The sequence below is a fragment of the Alosa pseudoharengus genome, unplaced genomic scaffold (genome assembly GCF_046254945.1).
Source record: "Alosa pseudoharengus isolate Yale_2024_CS ecotype anadromous, Long Island Sound unplaced genomic scaffold, YU_APseudo_1.1 YU_APseudo_1.1_scf_1, whole genome shotgun sequence".
NCBI lineage: Eukaryota > Metazoa > Chordata > Actinopteri > Clupeiformes > Clupeidae > Alosa > Alosa pseudoharengus.
In genome coordinates this window covers 49,708,276-49,724,587 of record NW_027468564.1, presented here as the reverse complement: position 1 = coordinate 49,724,587, position 16,312 = coordinate 49,708,276, and the positions used below count along the sequence as shown (strand labels likewise).

At 44.9% G+C, this 16,312-nt stretch overlaps 1 protein-coding gene across 1 annotated transcript in view; it reads right to left on the bottom strand.

Annotated features, from left to right (window-relative positions):
- Positions 1–3,394: 3,394 nt before the first annotated feature.
- The window catches only part of mfng (MFNG O-fucosylpeptide 3-beta-N-acetylglucosaminyltransferase), a 32,798-nt gene continuing 19,880 nt past the window's right edge, over positions 3,395–16,312 (bottom strand). Inside the window, exons 5-8 of the mRNA XM_076291384.1 lie at positions 14,798–14,883; positions 14,329–14,494; positions 5,909–5,994; positions 3,395–5,140 (exon numbers count right to left, since the gene is read on the bottom strand). Of these exons, the coding sequence (XP_076147499.1) occupies positions 5,089–5,140; positions 5,909–5,994; positions 14,329–14,494; positions 14,798–14,883 (390 nt within the window). The 3' untranslated portion in view covers positions 3,395–5,088. The remainder of the gene's footprint in view (positions 5,141–5,908; positions 5,995–14,328; positions 14,495–14,797; positions 14,884–16,312) is intronic.

Here is a 16,312-nt window from a genome sequence, read left to right as displayed (position 1 = left end):
GACCAGATGAAACTTTGAGTTTGGAGAAGCTGCACTGCATCGCAGGGAGAATCCCAGCACTCCACCAGCGGCTCAGAGGCGCTCATGTTTATGTGCCTCCAGCTGACCGCCCAAGCCTGAAAATAATTAAGGCCCCCTACCAGCCATCCCCAGGTGACCATCGGGTTAAAGAGGCCTGGAAAGCCTACACTGGCTCAAGATGCCCTGTCTTCAAACCGGACTCACAGGCCACAGTCTACCGATCACAGGTAGCTATGCAAAAACAAAGGCCTCAGATGATGCCCCCTGTCCCTCTCGAAGTACCGTGGCACCCTGAAGAGGCGGAGGACAGAAATGCCGATTTGGGCCCCACTACCCTGTACAGTGCCCAGGTGTCAGCAGATGGACAGAAGTTCTACGAAGTGTTTACCCCAATCGAACACTCTGGCGGGGAGAAGATCCCAGGGCTGTGGCGGTTTTCAGCTTATAACCAGGACAACACCCTCTACTTCTCAGTGGTTGTTAACGTCACGGAGGAGAGAGACATGCCAAAGAAGCCTTCAAACAGAAAAAGAAAGGCTGATGACAATGGCCAGCACGATGACCAGTCTCCTTCTAGGAAAAGGGCCAACATACCATAAAAAATAAATTTGACTTGATACCATGTTCTTGTTCCTTGTTCTTGATCTTGTTTTAGCACATAAAATGTAAATTAAATGTAAAGGTGTGTGTGTGTGCGTGGGGGGGGGGGGGGGGGGGTTGAGTAACATGGAGCATGGTGAGAGCTCAGGGCAAAATATTCAAACCCTCATTAACATTAATTAATTTAGAATGCGACAATACAATTCAATCTACACCAGCCATGAATGGGAAGAAATTACGTTTTTCATCTTTAATGATGCCTCTCTTTTTCGACAAGGAAGGAAGATCATAGATTCAAAACAAAATAGCCACACAGAAACAAGTCATAAACAGACCGACATATGAATTAAAACATCTGATCCAGCGGACTGAGATGGGAAATGTAGCGTGGCCGTGGTAAAGTTACCATTTTGCCGCGTTGATGGGGTCAGGTGGGGCTTGGGGTTGGCAATCATATATGTACTTTTTAATAGACACACACACACACAAAAAAAAACATTCCTCTGTCCCGAACATGGACTACCCTCTCATAGACATTCACACTCACACTCACACACACACACACACACATACACATACACACACTCTCAACATTTATCCCCAGGCATTTATCCGTTTGTGTTTCCGCCATCAAACAGGTACAGGTCCCAGAGGGCCGTTTCTGAAGGAAGGACCTGAGCTATCGACCCCATCCAGCAATCCTCCTACTCCAAACAGCAGCAACAAAACCACCAGAGGAGTAATTCATTGGGCACTGATGTCAGGACAAGGTTGCATGGCCCCTTTCTGTGATTGTATGATAAAGTTTTGTTCATGCAAATGCAATTAAAGAGTACACATTTACACATTTCTGACCTGAACTAGTGACCAGTGAAACGTGAGTGTGTGGAGACATGCAGAACAGTGATGAGACGCTCGATGAGAAAGAGAGGAACAGAGACAACGAAGGTGGAGAGAGAAAAAAGAGGGAGGGAAAGGGAGAGAGAAAGGAGTGAAAGAGAGTAATAGAGACAGAGAGAGCGAGAGAAGAGAAAAGATATTGAAGAGTAAAACTGAGTCATTAAGGACTCAGGAGTATCAGGGGTAGCTCAAGGCAGAGCTGACCTCTCATGACACACAGATGAATCCTCAACCACATCAGCTGACCGGTCTGTCGTTTAGATGATCTAAAACTATGTGTGGTATTGGTAAGAGTCATCAAAAAAAACTTTATCATGCAAAACTCCAGTGAATGTACACTGGCTATAACAGTATCCCCTGGCAATAAATCATGTATGATTGTGTTGAATATAATAATGGCTGTAGTCGATTAGGAAAAAGAGAGCTACTGTCTTTCTCTGGGTGTGTCAAATCTCACCTGCTCTAGTAGTAAAGAGGCCATTGCATGGTGCACTCCACTGCTGGCTGGTGGGGAAATGTGAGCTAAAGCTCTGTGGGTTATCTCAAAGTGGATAAGAGTTCTATAAATGCAGCCCAATTACAATATAATGATGGGGGGGGGGGGGGGACTGCAGAGATCAGATTCAGAGTGCAGAGACGCAGGTATAAACTTGACTTGCCTCAGGCAACAGGTTATTCATGAGACATGCTGAATATCTGTGAAGACCTCCTAATTAGGAGAGCGGGGGATCAAAACCAGGCAGTTCTGTCTTTTGGCCTCAATCCAAATGGTTTACTTTTCATGTTATGTGGGCCTATACACAAAAAGGTGAAACAAAATAGACTATCACTTGGTTTGCTTGTCAGGGTCTTTATTCAGGTGGAACTGAGTTATTTTTTTCATGATGGCCTTAAAGAATACTAAAAATATGTTTCATTCACGTAAGAACATTCATATTCAAATTGGGAAGCCACGGTTACATTGCTTTGAAGTGAGAAAATGCAGTGATACAGCAGGCCTATATGTAGGTAATGTTGTCAATGGCAAATGACATAGAAACATACATAAGAGTTCACTCTCTACATAGTATTGTAGCGATCTCACCCTCAGACAAGATTCACCTTTGGCCAGGACGGCCATTTATTGGAACAGGAAGACTCATACGGACACAGACAACTACATAGAGCAACACAGGGGTAGTCTCAGCCGCACATGCTACACACAATAAGGGTTCACCACACACATCAACACGAGGATAAACACATGAGGTACAACTAAAGAGACTAACACGCTAACAAATACACAACATGCTAAACGTAACTACAACTATTATAACCGACATTACACATTCTAGCATTCACTCGCACTGCATTCTGGGAGACACTCATTCAACGTTAGACATGAACATCCACCGACGCTACATAACCCCCTCCCGAGCCATTGTTGTCCCCGGCAATGACAGCTCAGCTCACCGCTCGCGGCTGCGTCGGTGTCAATCCCAGTGCTTAGTCCAAGTGACCGGAAAGCCTCCGGCTGCACGATAACCCATCCCGACTGGAAGGGCTCTCGGCTGCCTCTGTCACGTCAGTTCTCCCCCGAACAAGCACCAGAACCGGCCAGACGTGGGTCGTGGTGTCGCTTGGGCCCTCAGTTTCCCGCCGTGCAGCTGCACTACCTCAAACAGCAGCAAACAGTCCCACTGTAAGCCGAACCCCCGGATACGCTGGAACCCCTGGACGTTCGGTAGCCCCCTCTGGCTACTGTGACAGCTCGTGGCCGTTGCCACCTGTCCACAGTGTGCCGATCTCCAGGCGGTCAGCAGTCCACGTCGAGGTCCCTCCTCGCGCTGCCCTCTTGTAGAACTTTTGTCGGCTGTCTCTCAAGCACAACGATGCTCCACTGTGGCGGGAAATGGAGACCCCGACCCTCTCAGCAGGCTCGGGACACACAGGAACTCACACACAAAACATGAAAAACATTGCGCCGACTTGTGTCGAACGTGCGCACTTCAAACTTCAACAGTCCACAAAACGATAGCTCCCAAGGCTCTACAGGTCGACGTTACCCTCTTGGTCACTAGCTGGAGCACCGCAAGCTCCCGAACTAGCAGCTATGACTCCATCACACTCTCGACCGGCAGCTGACGCTCTTCCGTAGCTGGCGGTGTAAACCCGGCCGCTGTGGTCGTGTTCCAAGGTCGTCAGAGAGTTCGCGCTCTCTATGGATGAGATCCTCGGATGACGGCAGCATCGACATCGGCGTCGAGCCGGGAACTCCTCAGCCGGGGCCGCTTCCTCCAGCGCTGGCAGCTCTCGTCGGCTGTGCAGGGCTGGTCCCGCTGGTCGCCTGCACAGGTCCCGCGCCGGGCCGGAAAGTCCCCCATCCTCCGAAGTGGCGAGCTCAGCGAGCTGGCTAGTCCTTAAAAGGACCATTGGAACATCTGCTGAGGTCCGCCGCCATCTTGCTGGTCTGGTCTTCGGCCTTCTTCTCCGTCTTGATCTGGCGTAGATCTTCGCGCCCCTGGAGGGGCCCATCCCACTTCTGACACCAATGTAGCGATCTCACCCTCAGACAAGATTCACCTTTGGCCAGGACGGCCATTTATTGGAACAGGAAGACTCATACGGACACAGACAACTACATAGGGCAACACAGGGGTAGTCTCAGCCGCACATGCTACACACAATAAGGGTTTACCACACACATCAACACGAGGATAAACACATGAGGTACAACTAAAGAGACTAACACGCTAACAAATACACAACATGCTAAACGTAACTACAACTATTATAACCGACATTACACATTCTAGCATTCACTCGCACTGCATTCTGGGAGACACTCATTCAACGTTAGACATGAACATCCACCGACGCTACAGTATTTCTCTATTAAAACATGGTAAAAAACACAATAAAAAAATCATAGAAATGTTCATGTTTTTAGCTATGTTACATGGCTGAATGCTCTCTAAAACAAACAAACAGCTGCAAGAACTCATCTGTTGAACCAGGTTAAGCTTTAAAATGACATCAAACAAAACCCTGTGTCCATTCCAATATGGAAAAAATACAGACCAATAAATCAAATGCATTGAAATCTCATATAAATTCATCAAAAAGTGCTGTATTAAAAAATCAGTCCTCACCTCAAGGATCTACATAAATCTCTCTCACCCTCACATGCTTAAAATGGAAATATGCCTTAAGAGCCACAGCTGCCTCCTTGACCTTTTATGATTCCTATAAGATCTCAGGGGGGCTTGTGGGAAGCCTTGGTCCTCCAGCGTGCACCCAGATGAAGAGGGGGTTCCAGTTAAGGGATTTTTTGTGCTTTGAGCCTCCCGCAAGGCAATATCCTATTAGTCTTCAGCAGATCTGAGGCCTCAACACGCCCCCAGGCCATACAAAACTCGGGACACGGGGAGAGGAGAGGGTTCAAAGGAGGAGCTCAACCCTGTGAGCCCGAGACCCACAGTACACAAGCTTAGCACAGTCTAGCGTAGCCTAGCTTAGCTTTCAGCAGGTGACCACAGTTGCTTCTGGAAGTTGAAGTTCTTTACAGTTTTTTTTTTTATTATTTGTTTAAGGACACCAGCTCGTGAATGGGTACAGCCTGCAGTGGACCGTCTTGAATCTGCAGGAAGAAGAAGAACAAGAGGAGACACAAACTTTGACATTTCTTTTTTTTTTTTTGCACTACACTTCAAGGCAAAAGCGCTTTCTATGAATCGAGGAAGCGAGACACAACACCCCAGGCCACACGACGGGCCCTTGGACGTGTTCATGGTAACCCATAGTGACGTGCGGTACATAAACAAGAGGGGGAAAGTGGGGAGGACGCAGAGAGAGCACCAGCGGTGAGTGGAATTATGGGAGATAAGGGCGGGCAGATTTATTGAGATTCAGTGTTACCCTCCTGACTGGCTTTTTAACTGTCTGCAGTGCCAGAGGGAATGGTGACCTGTCTGCACACACTACACTTGAGCACTTCTGCTGTTACCATTAGCCATAGGGAAATGAGAGTAAGAGGGGGGAAGAAAAAAAAGAAAGAAAAAAAGAAAGCATGTAATGAAATCTATGTAATGAAAGTAAATTCATTACATAGATTGCAATATTCACAGAAGCGCAGAAGCACATGAGACATATGAATTGTAACTTTTATTAGATGAAAGAACATAGTGAAGTGAATATATATGAGTGTGAGAGAGAGAGAGTGAATGAGAAACAGAGATGGAGAGAGAGATGGACAGAGAGAGAGAGAAGAGAAGAGAATGTGAGGGGACAAGATGTGATTGCTCTACATGTTCTGCCGTAGTAGAATCTGGGGGCAGATATGCATGATTTATGGACGGCATGGCTAAGAGGAACCTAATGGAGAGCTGTAGCGGGAGATGGGACTGACCTTGAAGGGTCGTCCTCCTTGGAAAAGGCTCCCTTCAGCTCAATGCTGTTCATCTTGTTCTCAAACAGCCCATAGCTGAGGGTTACCTTGAATCAGAAAGCACAGCGTTCCATTTAATAAGCATGCACACACACACACACACACACACACACACACACACACACACGCACGCACACACACACACACACACACACACACACACACACAGCACAGAGCAAGCAAACCAAAATAGTATGAATGTGTGCGATCAAGGGCACCTATGAAGATATGCACACATGCTTATAGGAAGAAATGTGATATAGATAGAGTGAATTGGGCCGAAGAGAAATATCATGTGATGTATGTGTATCTGTGATGGAGGAGAGTGAAATGGGAAGACATTTGAAATGCCACTAAAAGACATGAGAGTGAGTGAGTGAGTGAGTGAGTGAATGAAGGAGTGAGTGAGTGAGTGAGTGAGTGAATGAAGGAGTGAGTGAGTGAGTGAGTGAGTGTGAGCGAGTGAGTGAATGAGTGAGTGAGAGAGTGAGTGAGTGAGTGAGTGAGTGAGTGAAGGAGTGAGTGAGTGAGTGAGTGAGAGTGAGTGAGTGAGTGAGTGAGTGAGTGAGTGAGGGAGTGAGTGAGTGAGTGAGTGAGTGAGTGAGTGAGTGAGAGTGAGTGAGTGAGTGAGTGAAGGAGTGAGTGAGGGAGTGAGTGAGTGAGTGAGTGAGTGAAGGAGTGAGTGAGTGAGTGAGGGAGTGAGTGAGTGAGTGAGTGAGTGAGTGAAGGAGTGAGTGAGTGAGTGAGTGAGTGAGTGAGTGAAGGAGTGAGTGAGTGAGTGAGGGAGTGAGTGAGTGAGTGAGTGAGTGAGTGAGTGAGTGAGTGAGTGAGTGAGTGAAGGAGTGAGTGAGTGAGTGAGGGAGTGAGTGAGTGAGTGAGTGAGTGAGTGAGTGAAGGAGTGAGTGAGTGAGTGAGAGTGAGTGAGTGTGAGTGAGTGAGTGAGTGAGTGAGGGAGTGAGTGAGTGAGTGAGTGAGTGAGTGAAGGAGTGAGTGAGTGAGTGAGTGAGTGAGTGAAGAAAGTGCTTCTCTATGTCTCACAGCAACACAGCTGTCCTAAACTTAGTATTAAAAAAATAGTTTAGACTTTAATGCTCACTAAGTAGCTTGTTGACACAGTCATGTTCCCTTGTTAAAAATGAGTAATAAGAACTTAATGAATTAGCCACGGGCAGGAACAAAGTTTCACTCTGCTCAGTTATAGACCATCTTAAGCATTTAGATAACAGTACTGGAGGACCATAGCCATTTATAGTCTTAAACCACATAATGGTTTATAAATAATTGTTTTTGTTCATGGACTTTGGGTAGCACCCTATATAAATAAACTTACTACCACCACTACTTTGGGCTCAGAACCCACAGGGACCCAGCTTCAAGTCCAGTCCGAGGTCATTACCAACCTCATCTCTAGTCCACTTCTCACTGTCCTGCCAAATGATGCCAAACACCTCACAAACAGTCACAACCACAACACTCACAACCACAACACTCACACTTAAACACGGTGGCATAAACAGGCTACAAACGCGCTATTACTCAACATTTGTGAGAGCATGTAGGTTTGGTGAGGGGCTGAGCAGGAAGTGGGAGAGTGAGTGTGTGTGTGTGTGTGACTGAGTATGTTTGTGTGTGTGTGTGAGTGAGTAAGTGTGTGTGTGAGTAAGTGTGTGTGTGTGTGTGTGTGTGTGTGTGCGTGTGTGTGTGTGTGTGAGAGAGAGTAAGTAAGTGTGTGAGTGAGTAAGTGTGTGTGTGTGTGTGTGTGTGTGTGTGTGTGCAGCACGATTGAGTTGAGTTGGTGAAGACGAGCCAGCGAGAGTGGAGTTAGGTGTGACAGCTGAGGGAGTGAGTGGTTTAGAGTGAGGAGTCTGTCTCAGAGCGAGCGTCTCATCTCGTCAGTAGAGACTGCAGACGATATCCGACACACTGTATGTGTGTGTGTGTGTGTGTGTGTGTGTGTCTCAGAGCAAGCGTCTCATCTCGTCAGTAGAGGCACAAAAGCGCTAGCTAAACAGGTAGAGAGAGAGATGCTAACAGTGTGTGGGCAACAGAGTTTCCGCTAGGAAAAAATGGTGCCGGTCAAAGTGACCGGCAGAGGTTTCGTTTTCCGGACATTTTGATGATATGCCAGTCAAATATCCTATTATCGCTTCTTAATTACCGAGTCAAGTTTAGGAAAACTGGAGACAGGCTATAGCTTTAAGAATGTAATAATCAGGCTGAATAGAATGCAACATGTTCATTAGCCTAACTTACGTAAACATGCCTAACAAGATCTAGCCAGTATCTATGTTTTCATGGACAGCAAGAGTCCGCTTCGTTCATTGTTTTAAAAAGGCTACGTTGTTTGTTGCTGTTACCCACGTTATCTCCAGTGGTTCCACTGTTTAACTTGCACAGATGCGCACACACAAGAATGAGCGCTCACACCACTACCCCCTAATGATATGCCTCTTTATTTGATAACAATAAATAAAGAAATGTTTCCTATTCTGGGAAATGTTTAGTTTATTTTTCTTTCGGTCCGCAGTTCAATGATACCGTTTAATTGTGCCGGAAATTATCCGCAGACCAGCAATCTCCTCGTCGAGGAGGCCCTAACCCTGCAGATCATAGACAGAGAAAGCACAGGCCTACTGTATGCTTTGGGTACAGAACACAGTTGCATGTCCAGTGTACACGGAGAATGACAGTGTCTTGGAGCGGCCGCAACCTTGCAACTCCACTTCCAACGTCATGATTCCGACAGATAGGCTACGCCCGACACTGCTTTTTATCTGGTGGTGGTGGAGTTGACCGGACATCTGAGGCTTCAGACGTTACCAATGTATCATCATCCATCGCGTCTGGCCTCTGAAAAAACGTTTAAGGCTAGTCTGCCTGGGCCTGGCCATGTTTGAACCTCCTCACTCATTTGTTCGTTGTTTAACATGGACGCGTGCGCTTCCTATTTGAAATGCAGCATAGGCTATGCATGTTGTTTAATAGCTTTTAAATGGTAGAGCCTGTACATTTAAAAACATAGCCAGAGGACGTATTGCTTTAATATAGGCTTACATTTTAAGGCTTATTCTTTAATTCAGATTCCGTTAGGGGGACGGGATTATTAGCCAATTTTAATCTGACAATTTGACCAGAGAGATTTAATTTTGTCGGACATTTCATTTTTTTTCCGGCCAATGTCCGGTAATTACCGGACAACGAAAACCCTGGTGGGCAACGCATTGCAATAAGACCCAGAGAGACATCCTGACAACTAAAATGTACGTCTGCAATACTGTAAGTACAGCAAGTGAAGGGAGCAGTATAGGGTCATTTAGAGGTCTTTTAAATCAAATCAAATAAAAATATAATTTTTAAGGTAATGATACTGTGTATGCAGCAACTCTTTCAGCTACATTGCTGGGGAACCACACGTTCTCAGTGTTTTTGACTGGACATCCTCATCAAGCTCTTGCCCACTTATGATTTAACATCTCCAGATAAAAATTGGTTGCCTTTTTAATGTCAGATGGGGAGCGCTCACAAAAAAAAAATCACACAGCGACCCTGGTTGAAATGTCAACCTGTGTGTTAGTCAGGTGTGTCGCCCAGGTGTGCTGTCAGAAGGGGGGGGGGATTGCCGTTATGGCAGGCGTGACCTCTGATAGCAATACATTTATGGTTAAAATGGATAATAATTTAACTTCAAGACCACTTTTAGTTAGCCATGTAACCCTTCTTGGTTTTAAACAAAGACACCATCCCCTCCCCCAATCAAATGCTAATGTGCTGGTTTAAGGCCTATAACTTACACAAGACAAAGGATGCTACCTTGATATAATGTATCCATGTGTCATGAAATGTAAATGTATTCATGTTCGGTATCATTGTGATAGTCTCAGTACAAGGATTGTAATGATTTGATTGTGAGAATGTTTGGAACATTCTATAAGTGATATTTCTGATATATAAGATATCTCTCCTCATGCTATTCAGATAGGTGTGAAGTGGGTGTGAGTAGGTGTGTCTGATGCCAACTGGAGAACCAATCATGTGGGCTTGTTCTTGGCGCCATTTTGTTCTTTGTTTAAAGCATTTAAAAGTAACTAAACTTAAATGTTTGTGAGATTTAGATTTCTAGACTTGGACTAAGGATGTAGCTGAGGAGAGGAGGAGTTGGCTACAGGCCAACCTAGGCCTTTCAGGCCTGGGCTAGGCCTACATAGACCATAGACCTTTTTGTACTGCTTGTAATAGAATAAACTTGATTCCTGATTTACTTTACCAATTACTTTCATGGAGGTTCCAACCGCAGAGATAATATACTTTTGTCGCTGATTCTAAGATGCCGCAGTTTTTTTCTCTTTTTCTTTTTCTCATTGCTCTGGTGACAGCTCCCAGGTAAGGACGCTTTTTATCTGCATTTCTTCTTTGGTGATGAACGAAGGTGGATCTGTAAATCCGGGCGGTTCCTGCTAACCACAGTTTGGAACGGGCGTTAAGATATCGGAAAAGGCATTCTGAGTGAGTAGACATTTGTGGCAAAACCGTAATTTAATAGAGGACACAAATTTGTGCTTCCCCGATTTTGGCAACATTTTGGCAAAACCGTAACTTAATAGTGGACACAAATTTGTGCTTCCCCCATTTTGGCAAAACGTCGCACAAGACGAATTAATCCATATTTTGTAAAGCGTCGGACATATGTGTTGGATTGAAAGCCAATCCAGATAAGGAGCCTCTTTATTGGATATAAAGAGTAAATAGGTTAGAGAGTTTGCTAGGCAGCTCAGTATTAAACACGGTGGTTCGTGTGCGACCTATTTTCCGCGGTTTTAGGGACGCCAGGTCCTAAGAAGCTACGTAGCTTATGCCCCTTTTTGTTTACAGAACATTCATTCCTTCATTACCAAAACAGAATATTAGACAGAACTTGGCGCTGCTGTTTTTGTTTTTATCACCAAGAGTGTATGAGCGGCTAGAATCCAAAGTGTTAAGCTAACACTAGTCTTGTTTTGTTTTTGAGTAGATGTGTTGTTTTGTTGTACATCTACACTCAAGTATTAATAGACTGATATATGATGAATCCAGGATTCATGTCGTAGGCTTATAACCTTTTTCAAGTGTGAAAACAGCTAGGGGCGTCTAGCTGTCTTTGTCTTTGAGCTAATATGAGCTAACCGAAAAGGCTTGACTAAACTTCTTTTGTTTTTTAAGCAGGAAATTCTTCCTGCAGCCATTTAAGTTGTCCTCCAGCTCCATGGAGCTGTGTGTGTCCAGTATGAATGAATGCGCGTGTGGGCCGGCCCTGTGTGTGTGAAATTTGTTTATTTCTTTATATGTGTTTGTTTCCATTTTTTGTTTCAAGTCCTTCTGTTTTGAAATGTATGGGTGAGGAATTGTTGCAAGTTTATAATCTTATCAGGATCAAGGACAAAGTAGTTTTGTTAACGCTTTAGAATAACATGTGCTTATTAGGTATTAACAGTGCATAATAAGCAGTTAACAATTCATTACTAACAGTTAGTTAACTGTTGTTATCCTTTAATAACATTAACTAACTGTTAACATGCAGCTTGTAAGTGTTAATAAGCAGCCTTTTAGGTTACTTACAAGCATATTTGTTAACAGTTGTAAGTGTTAACAAGCAGCTTGTTAATGCTTGTTAATGGTGTATAAGACAAAAAGGTGGATAACTAATACGCTTATAAGACCTTTCTTACCTATTTGTAGTACATTTTGCAGCCCCCCAATCTAAAGCGAGGACCATGTAGCCTATAGTTCCACAAGCCCAACCTTCTATCTCTCTATACTATCTCTATCTAGCTTGGTTTAGCTGTGAGAAATGCACCTTTAAAATTGTTGCAGTGAGCAGGAATCCAACCCCGGTCTCCTGCTTCATAGAGTGCATCACTGTATACTATAACCAACCCCCCAGCTTCTCCCCCATGGACACAAAAGGAACTTCACTGGGGAGATCAACCATTTTCTTTCTTTCATTTGAGGGACACCTTTTGGGGTTAACATGTTAAGACATATTTTTTATTTTTGCTTGTATGCCAATGGGAAATGTTTGCTACATGTTTACACCTTGTTTGATGTGGGCAAATGTTCAATTAAATGGATTCATACCCACAACTTGAGTTTCCTTATGTTTGAAATTACTTTTATTTGGTTATAGTTAAGAAACTATAAAAAGGGGGAGATAGATGGTATTGACTTGAAATATTTTCTTTTCTAAGTTTACTGGTTTCATTGCTCAAATTGTCATTTTGTTTTAAATGCCTAATGTTTTGTTTTACTGACCCTCACTTCTAATGCAAAATCTCTTTAAAGAAAGGGATATCCTACCCACGTGAGTCTGTGGATTTTTTATTTTCTTTTAAACATCTAAACTTAACCAAAGTTTATTTATTTTCTTTATATTGGCCTTTTGTCAATAGATGCAAATGTCTGTTTGGAGGTAAATAGCCCTGCTATGTTAGAAGACCCATAGGTGTGACTGTCTCCAATTGAGAAACTGAATACATTAGCATACTTTTGTTGACTTGTGAATCTGCATTCACAAGACACTGTTTGACTCTGTTTACACTCATGCTAATGTCTCTCAAAGTTGTTGTGAAACCACTCTCCAGTCTCTCCAGAATCTCTTTCATGCCAGAAGGGACAAAGGGAGGTGTGACATGCCTTTGTCTTCGACTACCACTACGCAAACATCTCAAGAAGATCCTTTCAAGATGGCTGATGGCTCCACCAACCAGGCTCAGCTACCACGCCAGTACAACCCAGCAGCCGTGGAGACCAGGCCATGCCACTGGACGAAATTGATGGACCAGACAACTCTGCCCAGAGCAGCAGCAGTGGCCAGCCAGGCCAGTCATTGGACGAGACTGGACGAGGCTCAGGAACCACAGGTCCAACGGAACCTGTGGCAGAACCAACTGCCATGACTCTGGAAGCAACAAAACTGGACTGACTGAAAGCAACGAAAAGGGGTGCCGAAAGCAGCATCGCACTCCGCATCATCAAAGACACTCATGGCCCATTGTTCATGGACTGTTTGGACTGACACAAGGGTGCACGCCGAACGCGGCCTGCATGCACACCCTTTGCACTCGCATACACTTACACTGAAACAATGCAGACACATTCAAGTTTCATAAGAGGACCCTTCTTCAACGGAAGAGAAACGCAAGAAAGGATGTATGCTGAACGCTGCTTTCCTTGCTCACGCACACACTTACATTGATTATGGACTGATTATGGACTTTATAAAAAAAAAAAAAAATTGTAAAATTGTTCAAGAATGCTCATGTTTATGGAATCTTATGTTAAAATTCAAGTCATTCAGACTTGAAAAGGGGGAATTGATAGCAATAAATGTATGGTTAAAATGGATAATAATTTAACTTCAAGACCACTTTTAGTTAGCCATGTAACCCTTCTTGGTTTTAAACAAAGACACCATCCCCTCCCCCAATCAAATGCTAATGTGCTGGTTTAAGGCCTATCACTTACACAAGACAAAGGATGCTACCTTGATATAATGTATCCATGTGTCATGAAATGTAAATGTATTCATGTTCGGTATCATTGTGATAGTCTCAGTACAAGGATTGTAATGATTTGATTGTGAGAATGTTTGGAACATTCTATAAGTCAGTGTTTCTCAAAGTGTGGTCCGGGGACCACTGGTGGTCCGCAAGCTATCCCAAGTGGTCCGCGGGCAGACGTGGTAAAATATAATATAGATGAGTTGTTTGCAATATTGAACCAACTTGTATGTAAATCCAAACAGTTCTGCAACACTGTGTAAGCTACGCCAGTTTAAATCATATGAGTCCTCTGACACAATAAGCAAGGTACCAAGACAATAAGAAAGGTTGTTCAGTGAGTATGTCTACTGTGTAATATACTGTTGAAGTAGGTCTACTGTTTTTTATTTTTTAGCTAGGTGGTCCGTGAGGTTTCTATTTATTGGTTAAGTGGTCCTTGGTCTGAAAAAGTTTGAGAAACACTGCTATAAGTGATATTTCTGATATATAAGATATCTCTCCTCATGCTATTCAGATAGGTGTGAAGTGGGTGTGAGTAGGTGTGTCTGATGCCAACTGGAGAACCAATCATGTGGGCTTGTTCTTGGCGCCATTTTGTTCTTTGTTTAAAGCATTTAAAAGTAACTAAATTGAAATGTTTGTGAGATTTAGATTTCTAGACTTGGACTAAGGATGTAGCTGAGGAGAGGAGGAGTTGGCTACAGGCCTGGGCTAGGCCTACATAGACCATAGACCTTTTTGTACTGCTTGTAATAGAATAAACTTGATTCCTGAGTTTTTCCTGAAGTTCGCCAGTCTAAGATTAATATTAAGTCATTATTCACCACAATTACTTTCACCTCTGACCTGCTGTGAGATGTAGCGGGGGCTGAGCATAAGCAGGTTCTCCAGGTGGGAGTGGAACAGGGGGCTGTGCACCATGCGCACGCCCAGACGCCGCTCCACGATGAAGCCCACCGTGCAGTCGTCCGGCAGACGGATGGACGCAGAGGTCTCCTCAAATCGGGGGCCGCTGGGGAGAGGGCAGAGTACACGACATATGCAAGGAGCTACACACTTCCATAGGACACGAGACAGAACTGGTCAACTGGTTCAAGGCTAGAGGAAGACACATATGTGTGTGTGCACAAACACACACTTAAGTTACACACACAGTGAGTTACCTGTGTTAGCCCATGTCAGGGTAAAGAACTCTTGTTTGACCCAACGTGACCTCCTAACACACACACATAACCACACACAGGCACACACATACACACACACACACACACACACACACACACACACACACACCTCTGACAGCACTGACTCTCACCTAGCCCAGGGGGCCATCTTCTCGGCCAACTGTCTGCTCAGACAGAATCCAGCTCCTCCAGTGGCAAACCAGAACGTCACCTCCTTCTGTAACACACACACACACACACACACACACACACACACACACACACACACACACACACACACACACACACACACAGAGTGTGTTCAAAGACAGAAGGAAAACCCCAATGAATGAGAGAAAGCAGCATATAAATAATGGAGGGACAGAGAGAGAGAGAGAGAGAGAGAGAGAGAGAGAGAGAGAGCAGTCCTCTCTGTATCATCATATCCTTTTTATGGGAGATGGACTGGGCTGTATGAAGGGATTTCATTTAGGCCAGCAAGGTAACACACACACACACACACACACACACACACACACACACACACACACACAGACAATGACAAACTAAACAGTGCCCCTAATCCACACTAGCCCCCTCGGTTTTCACTGGCCACCTTAACCAGACTCTCCAGCCACACCTCCCTTAGGCCCCAGACTAGACCCTCCATCACCACCCTCCACCCACTCCCACACCTCCCTTAGGCCCCAGACCAGATGTCTCCCCTGGGTCTAGTGAGGGGGATGTTGGGGACCCTCCACTTTATCCCCCCGTGAGGGCTCCACAGCGGTGGGCCAGTCGTGCAGGGCTGCAGGGTCTGTGTCTTATAGGGGCTTGTCTGGCGTGAGGGAGGGAATAGATCCCCTGGACAGGCCATCTGCATCTTCCATGCTTTTGCTTTGCTTTCGCTCGTCACTCTTTTTCACTCTTTCACAGAATCTCTTTTGCTCTCGTTTTTTTTTATTTTTCTCTCTTTGATTCCCTGTTGCCGTGACGCCCCAGTTATTTCACTCTCACACTCTTTCACTCTCTCTCTATCTCCCCTTTTCTTCATTCTCTTCTTTTTCACCCTTTCTTCTCCTCCTCTTTCCTTTCTTACTTTTCCCTCCCTCTTTCTGCTCTCACACACATTATCTCTCTTTCTCTTTCTCTCTCTTTGCCGTCTCTCACTTCACCACACCCCTCTTCTTCCCTCTCTTTTTCTCTCTCTCCATCCTCCTTGCTTTTTCATTCACTCTCTCCTCCATTTATCTCTTCTTCATCTCTCCTCATCCTCCTCCTCCTCCCTCAAGGTCCATCCCTGCTCATGCGTGTTAGCGTCTCCTCTCTGGCCTTGTCGGGGCCCTGGGGGACTCCGGAGCCCTTGGCTGTCCAGAGGCCGTAAATCAGGACAGAGAGAGAACAAGAGAGAGAGAACAAGAGAGAGAGAACAAGAGAGAGAACAAGAGAGAGAGAGAACAAGAGAGAGAACAAGAGAGAGAACAAGAGAGAGAGAGAACAAGAGAGAACAAGAGAGAGAGAACAAGAGAGAGAGAACAAGAGAGAGAGAGAGAGAGAACAAGAGAGAGAGAACAAGAGAGAGAACAAGAGAGAGAGAGAGAGAACAAGAGAGAGAGAACAAGAGAAAGAGAGAGAGAGAGAGAGAGAGAGAGAGAGAGAGAGAGAGA